Source organism: Gymnodraco acuticeps, unplaced genomic scaffold (assembly GCF_902827175.1).
Source record: "Gymnodraco acuticeps unplaced genomic scaffold, fGymAcu1.1, whole genome shotgun sequence".
NCBI lineage: Eukaryota > Metazoa > Chordata > Actinopteri > Perciformes > Bathydraconidae > Gymnodraco > Gymnodraco acuticeps.
In genome coordinates, this window is record NW_022989894.1 from 233,846 (window position 1) to 242,291 (window position 8,446).

Below are 8,446 nucleotides of genomic sequence, written 5' to 3' on the forward strand. Positions count from 1 at the left end.
CTTATGTAGTACACTATGATCATAAGTAGTGCATACTGTCAGTACTCTATGATATGAACAGCACATACTGTAATAGGTAGTTCATTTGGTTTAGGAAAACAGATTTAGCCATTAGAGTAACTTCCAGGCTGACGTGTTGAGCTGTCAGAGTGTTCAGTAAACTGCGGAGCCTCTTTGCAGTCAGTCACTGACCTTTTGCCCAGACAGGCAGAGTGGGGTTTACAGATTATCCCATTAGACAGGACTACGTTGGCTGCTTCGCACAAACACAAGGCTAATCACCATTTTATCTAAACAAGGTCAAATCCAAGAGTGCTCTGCAATGAACAGCTGAACCCAGTACGACACAGATGAAAATGTTTATTTGATCTGATTATTCGCTATTCCATTTCAATCAGTCTTGAAATCACAGGGTAATAAGTGCACACAATTATTTTTCTGTCCCCAATTCATTCTCATGTGAAAGCAAATTACAACCCACTTTATACTGCCTGCTAAAAGAAAACACAAAAGCATTATGCGACAACTCTTCTAGACTATGGCAGATGGCACAAAGCCGTCAGCAAATGGCAGACCATTAGCAGATACATTCGCAAACTGAACATTAGCAAACACAATGTTTAATTGGTTAATATATCGTGAGTCCATGTTGTTTGACCACAAAAGATAAATATAAAAAAACTGTCACACTTTCAACATATCTGTATATCACAGCTTACACTGACATTTTTATGAATCAAATAGCTGGAAATATCATTTCAGAATTTTACAAAAAAAATGATATAATTTTTTATACTAATTCTGCTTTATCTGCGTATTCACTCAGATGTACCACATGACTATTGATGACACAACATTGTAGAGCAAGATGGGATGTTTTTAAACACAAATTCATTTCAATATATTTTTGACAGATTGTCAGGCTGTAAACTGTGTATTTGATTAGGCAAGGTTTTATTTCACATCATGTGAAGCTCTTGGTACATTCACAACACTGGGTTGTCAAATGAATTACAAAAACAACAAGGATGACTAGGAAGGATGGATTATAGTTTCAGTAGAGCCACGTAAATAACAAAAACCAAAGAAATCAAAATGCAGGACAAACATGTTACAGAGCTTGTGAGAAGGGATTTTTAGTTTCCAGGCAATGTTCTTTTTTATGAATGTACAAGATCTAGAGTAACACAAAGAAAAAAACACACCAATAATTTCAAAAGTACAAACTCCAGTTATGTCTGTAGTGGACACCATAACAAAAATAATATTATATATATATATATGAGAACACATGAAATGGAAAAGGATGGTGGTGGGTGTTTCAAATTTCTCTAAAAAGGGCATTTACTCATTAAATGTGTCTTGGAGAAATGCATCAGTACAATTGTATTTGAGGATTTATGTTGTTGTTGTTGTTGTAAGACACTATGCCCATATTGCTGAAGGACTGGTTCATCTTCAGAAGGCCGTTTTGTCAACGCACACATTTTCTAATAATAGCATCATTATATCTTTTTTTGTATTCCATCCCATCCAGTCCAATGAAGAGCAATAAGCCATGCTACAATCCATGAGTGGTAGAAAGAAATCCCCGCAGAGGCCTCAATTCTTCATCGTCAGTACAGAAATTGTGGCCGTAGGTTTACAGTTTTCTGTTTCAGTGATGTCTATTAGACGTCAGTTCATGTTTCATGTCCATTTCAACAACATCTCTCTGAAAACACACCTACAGTAATACAGTATTGTGGCTGCGGTCTGAACAGCCTTTAAACTCGAGCCTTGTCGAACATAGACATAGAATGACAATTGAGAGGACGTTTTTTCGCAAAAGCATCTCTACAATTAGGAATTTTGGCTCGATCTTGACAAGAAATACATCATTACCAAATGAGGCAAATAATAAACCTGCGTAGTTAGGCCCTTATAGGGCCAATGTCAGCAGTCTGAATGAAAATCTCCACAGAAACGGTTGCACCAAAGCACAGTAATGCTGCCTTCACAGTCCATTGTTCTTGTGACAGCTCACCTATCACCGATTTGGCCATGTCTACGGATGGACATATTATTTACTTGTCTTTAACGTAGGTTACAACTTCCATTTGCAGTTCATGCAATTTACTTAAAAGTTGGGCTGGAGGGTATAATTGAAGTTCAAGTGCACGTGAAAACACACCAACATAACCCCAGGTCTATATAATATCCATCTCAAGCGTAGATCTGTCCAGAACCACCTTTGTGTGACTTTTCTCCTCCGAGACGCTCCTGGCTCGATTGGCGGTTGGCGTCACTGGATTTGATGACACTGGCGTAGTCGAAGATCCCCACTTCCAAGTTCTTGGCCCTCAAGGTGGCACTATGCAGCTTCTCTAGAAAATCAGGCATACCTGCGAGGCACAAAGGGAGAGCCTCCTTAGTGTCAGGTGTACAATACTCGGTAGGAAAATATTGAATGCGAAAAGTGAATACGAAAGCATAAATGGAAATTAGCTATAATCTGGCATATTGCATCTCTTCTCTTTGCTGAGATTAATGTATTTATATGCATGGTCCTTCTATAAATAAATACATATAGATATAAAAATGCAGAAATATGAACGCAATAAAAATGCTTAATATGTCCAGATTACTTGTGTAAGGATCTAAAGTGTGTGAATTTGGTGGTTATGGGAATACTTTGCTGCTTGACAGTTGATAGACAGGTAATTAAATGTGATCAAACGTAATGGTTCCATGCGGCCCAAAGTAGTTTTAACCAGTGAAAAGAGCTCACCACTTGACACCATCCAGTTCACGCAGTAACGGGGAAAGGCTGTCTGAGGGTCGTCACTGTAGGTCAGCAGATAATCAAATCCATTCTGTAAAGAAAACATACGTCAAACTCAATGGCTACAAAAGGACCCTGGATGCAAATTAAATACATTTGTGTCACAACAGATGCAGGACAAACCTCATCGAAGGACTTGTGAGGGCGGATGACCATCTTTGACTCATATGAATGGACCCTTACAAACTCCTGAGTCTCAGGGACTCTGGGATGCTGGACGGCTCTAAAACAACAGAATTACAAATATTAAAAGAGTCTGAAAAATACAGACGCAACTACTTTATTAATGTATAAAAAATACAGCACATTTGAATCAAGATACATTCTTTTTTAAGTCCTACCTGGATACCAGAACCATCAAGTTGTTTTCTGGGTCCACATCATAGCGGCGCACGTACACATAGTCCCTTGAGTACATGGGATACTGTGGGGGGGGGGGATTAAACAAGGTTAGCAGCTGACAATCTTAAGTAAAAAAGACCACTTGATAAGCCAAGGTTATACTTTGCTTGTACAACACATCAAAGGAAAAGTTTCAAGTTTCAAGGCTTTATTGTCATATGCACATTAGCCACAGTGTAGATATGGCAATGAAAAACTTAAGTCACAGGCTCCTCCAACATGAATATATATAGGACGCAGAGTTTCCGTTAGAATTTTTTTTTGCCGGTCAACATGTCCGTTAAAAGTTTAAATCTTCCGGACAAAATGAGAAAGGTGCCGGTCAAAGGTCTTCTTTGTTATTTATTGAGCTTTAAAACAAATTGATATGATTCGATATTAAACAAACTAATAATAGTAGATTAACTATTCAAAAGTGTACAGTAACTTACAATAACACGGGAATAATAAACGAAGCGCTCTCTTCCTCTCCTGACAGCCCTTCAGTATCATGCAGCTCGCGGATCAGTAATGAGTGACCCGACAGTAAAACTAAACATATCTATAACTAGTTACGGTAGTTTGAGAGGTAATTAAAATAGCTAAGTGTGATTTTCTAACCTGAAGTGTGTGTTTTGTCCGCTCACCGCTGCATGTGATCATGCAGAGCTGCGTGTCGACTCGTCAGCAGCAGCTGATCTCTCTCTCCCGTCAGATTAGACTTCATTTGCGTTTATGTCCATATCGATCAGATCCAGCTAGTTCTAGCTAATGATATGACTACCTGCTTATTAAAAGACACCTAAACAATAAGCGTCGCTATGCAACCGGGTGAGGCCGCAAAGCATAGTGCAGCATTATGCATTTGTTTACATGCCCACCGGAACCCCGAGGCATTACCAACAGATCAACGCACAATCAACCCATACAGGACATCTCTTTCTCCACATTACGTGTTAGACATTAGAATTGACTATTCTTGTCTGTCACATACTATTCTTGTCTGTCACATAAGTGGCGCAACCGATGTGGTATTGTGCTATGGGGAAATTATTTTGACTGGAGAGATTTCGATTTAGAGTCTAACAGTCTAACCGGCTAACAGAAGCTCTGATAGGACATCAAACAAATAAAACCTCACTGTTAACACATTATGTAGGACAAATTGCCGGGAAAAACTCACAGGAAAGTGTGTAGCCCAGTGCACAACTTCAGAGCCTGTAGAGACATCTCTGTCCACCACTTCCAGCTTGATAACCAGTGCGTCCCACGTCTTCCTGTACTCTGTATCCAACTGGGGGAAAGCATAAGTCAAGGGTTGGGTGCTTAATATAGCACACAGAGCGAGATTTACGGTTGCTTTTGTCCTGCAGTGCAAACATGCTGGTTGCGCAATAGTAGCTGGAAAATAGAAATGTAAAACGGGCTGCAATATAAATACCATAAACATAACCCATGAAAAAATAAAAGTCCCAATGCTGTATGAATTGCTTTAACAAAATGATAAACATTCCCAGTTGCCTTTTACTTCAGTAATACACAGTTCATCAGTCAGAATTCCTAAGGGAGGAGATTGCAGCAAATCCAAAACCCTGATAAGAGATTAAGATTGCTGATCCCTCCTGGCGTTTTTCTGATTATAAGCCAGCATCTCAGTAGAATAAGTAATCTTTTGAACATATGTTTTGTATTAATTAAAGCAGAAACATTCATAGTAGCACATATCAACATTTGAAAAGTTTGTACCTGTACATTGAAGAACTGCCTTGGGGTGACATCGTTGTAGGAGCCCAACACTGTTAAAAAATAAATAAAAAGCATGCCGACTTCAGACCAACAATATCACCACCACCAAAGTACCATGAAAAAGCTCCAAGCACAAAAGTAACTCAGAGTTAAATGTGTGCTTTTATTATCTGCGTTCCAGAGAGCCTGGCTACATATGTGAGATTGTGAGTTAGCTGACCTCTGTATTCGTAGAGGTGACTGTCAGGTATGGGTCGCTTCCACACTTTGAAGCCTTTTTTATCCATCACAACTTCCCAGCCAGGTTCAAGTCTGGAAGCTGTCCCTGAAGCTGTGTTTTGACTTTTGACAGACTCTATTTCTTGTAGTTCAAGTCCACACCTTCAAATAGATGCAAACAACAGAGGGCCCAGGTAACAATACAGATTATATTGACATTATTATGGAATGCTGAATTTCAAATGCAAATGGTAGGAAAACAATATTGTCTGTTCTTGGAATAATTTAAACTGGATCAAGATGTTGATAATGTGAAAACAATAGCATGTTCACATGACTTTCATTATTCACTGACATCTGTTCAGAAGCTGAATGTCTTTTCTTGCCATTTTCTAAATATTAATTTATGTATAATTACAAACCTGTGAATGTCTTCATCTTGAATCTTCTCACTATCCCACATGAATATACCAGCCAGGGCCGCGAACAGCTTCCCACTGGGTGCATTCTTGCTTTGAAATCTGCGCCATAGGTTACCAACCAGGGTCCACCTGGTACGCTCGGAGTACAGGTTAGAATAAAGCTCTCCGATCTGGCACGAACGCCGGAGCCTCTGTCCGGTTACAAAGCCGCAGTGATCGGCAAATATGGAGAGCAGGCCCTTCCTCTTCTGTACGGATCCAGCAGCCTCACTGGCACCGACACCTGCCCTCTGCAGCCAGGACAGCAGCAGGCCCATGCGCCTATCCAGCCATGGGAGGAGACTCTCAAGCTTTCCTCTGCCCTCCTCGACTGTTCTCCTGAATGTCCTGCCGCTTTGAAGCTTTAATGTAGTTACACCGATCTCACAGATCGGACGACGGGGCATAGAGTGAAACATGCCAGCAGCGTTACCGTGAGACAAGTTTCCAAAAACAAATTAGTTTCAGCAAAGTGCAGCAGCTAGCTAACAAACTTCTCAGCTAATGATAAATGGTATGTTGAGATGCACAACGCATAACCTTTATACGGGTAAAAACACGGATTTATGTCCAGCAAAAGTCATACTTTGACTCTTGCAAAGTAACATTAGTTAAGGAGATGTCCACGAGCACGCGTCATGTGTCTTTAGCATCAAGCTAGCTAACGTTATGAGTCAAATGTCTACAAGTACCACACTCAACACCGCCTTCTTTCTGAATCAATTCTCTAATAACGACAGTGTAGATTATATCTTCAAGTGTAATTCCAACACAATTGTCTACCTGTAAATCTTTCCTCCACAGCTTCACGCTTGCAAACTCTTGTAGAACATTTGACCTCCTTTTACTAGTCTCCTACACACCCACACGGAAGTCCCGCCTACAAAGTGTACGGCGGCCGGTCATTCGACGTTTGTTTTTCAAGGCCTATTCTGATTGGTCCCAGTGGGAGCCTGTCTTAAATGAATTGTTCGGGCACAAGCAAGTACGCTAGCCCCTTACCTAAAGCCCCCCAGTTTCCAGTTTCTTCGATTAACTGGGATCAGATTTAGCGTTTTACCGTGTAAGGGGGAGGGGGAGTTAAACATTATAACAAAAGCGCATCGAATCACCTTATAAAAGGATAAGGACAAAACACCAATTTCTGTTATGTATTGTATGTTATTATAGTAGTATACGGCAGATGGCGCTGTTTAATCATACATAAAACTAGGTGTCAATATGTCAACAAATAGTCCATAACTCATCAAATAAATAGTTATTTCATCAAAAGTAAAAATGTTATCAACACTTCAATTTTATTGTACATCTGAGCACTGGTCTCAATGATTTTTATAAAATATTACATTGCATTGGACACCATTCAGGCTGCCCAGATATCAATGGAAGTGTCTAATGTGTTTCGATTTATCGGACCATGTCTTTCCCATGAAAGGAGTGAGGGATTTCAGTACCATAAGACCATTACTAGATATTTGTTTACCTCGTGCAAACACAGCATGTGCCTTTTTCTTTTTTATCTTAACAATAAAAACAACAGAAGCAACCGACATATCGATTATATTCTGACTGCTATAAAAAGTTAGAAAACCTACCTGCAGTACAACATTTGACTAATGAGCACAACGTAAAGACATTTGTTTACTTCACATCGTTGAAGGAGGTCGATGATAAAGCCTGTTATTGACTGTTGGAGTGAAAGCTAAAAACACAAACACAAGTTAACTTGAATGTTGCTGTTTTTCTCTTTATTGACATTGACAATCCTCCTATCTAATCTTTTATTAAGTCGAGGTCACGTGTTTGGCTACTAGCGAGGAAGTAGAAAACAGGTGTAATATAACTGTCAGTAACTTGTATATTTCTCTAAAGACAAAAACAAATTAAAACACAAAAAATACATATTTTGAAGTTACGAATTCGATTTTTCTTTGTTATTTTTCTTCAGATAGCGTAGTTTAATGCCCCGGCCACACGAGGACGAAAACGGTCGTTTGCGTTACTGTTTAGTGTCATATAGACCGTTCGGCCACACGAGGACGACCGAATAAGGCACTAAACGACTGCGGAAACGATAACGGGTCCCAAGGTGGATAGAACGGCATACACAACGCTCTGGGGGGTCCAACGGCTCCGTGTGTACGCCCTATACGATCATTTTCTGATAATGATGAGGCAATAGCCCCGCCTCTCCCCACCTCTGCTGCTCACCCCCGCGTCAAAGTAAACTGCAAACTGAATTCAGATTATTTATCTTTCTCTCGATATGGACATAAACGCGAGTGAAGTCTAATCTGACAGGACGGAGACACCTCTCAAACTACCTAAACTAGTTATAAATATGTTTATTTTTACTGTCGGCCGGGTCACTCATTACTGGATCAGCTGCTGCATGAAACAGACACTGGCGCTGTCCGAAGAGAAGGAGGAAAAAGAGAGGCTCCGTGTATTTTATTATTATATTATATAGAGTCGTTATTCATTTGTTTTAAAGCTCAATAAATAACAAAGAAGACCTTTGACCGGCACTTTTATAATTTTGTCGGAAGATTTAAACTTTAATACACGTTTACTGGCGAAAAACTCTGCCCGGTTCCCTCGGCCCCCACCGCGGAGAATAAACAGAAGGACAACCATGACAACCATGCTTCTTCGCTGCTTTTGTGGAGGAAGTTACAGCGCCACGTACAGGCTCCTGCATATGTACTGCAGCTTCTCCAGCGGTTGGAGCTAAACGGAGCTGTCTCGTGTGGACAGACACTATCCGGATGGCTCTTGCGTGTGGACGGAAGGTTTTTTGCGATTGCGTTTGCGT

General features: G+C 40.2%; 1 protein-coding gene across 1 annotated transcript; it reads right to left on the reverse strand.

The window, feature by feature from the left end:
* Positions 1–340: 340 nt before the first annotated feature.
* Positions 341–6,515, reverse strand: stard7 (StAR-related lipid transfer (START) domain containing 7). The gene is made up of 8 exons (XM_034205165.1): positions 5,593–6,515; positions 5,172–5,332; positions 4,952–5,001; positions 4,389–4,499; positions 3,166–3,248; positions 2,948–3,047; positions 2,771–2,855; positions 341–2,384 (listed from the first exon to the last, which is right to left on the reverse strand). Exons 1-8 carry the CDS (start codon positions 6,048–6,050, stop codon positions 2,206–2,208), a joined length of 1,227 nt encoding a protein of 408 aa, XP_034061056.1. The 5' UTR covers positions 6,051–6,515; the 3' UTR covers positions 341–2,205.
* Positions 6,516–8,446: the final 1,931 nt, after the last annotated feature.

What these genes read in the sequence shown, in the direction of transcription:
- stard7 (XM_034205165.1), bottom strand. Translation starts at nt 6,050, where the DNA reads ATGTTTCACTCTATGCCCCGTCGTCCGATCTGTGAGATCGGTGTAACT. An exon ending in CAAGATGAAGACATTCACAG is followed by an intron (nt 5,333 to 5,592) that starts GTTTGTAATTAT and finishes ATCTATTTGAAG; the next exon opens with GTGTGGACTTGAACTACAAG. An exon ending in CTCACAAGTCCTTCGATGAG is followed by an intron (nt 2,856 to 2,947) that starts GTTTGTCCTGCA and finishes TTTTCTTTACAG; the next exon opens with AATGGATTTGATTATCTGCT.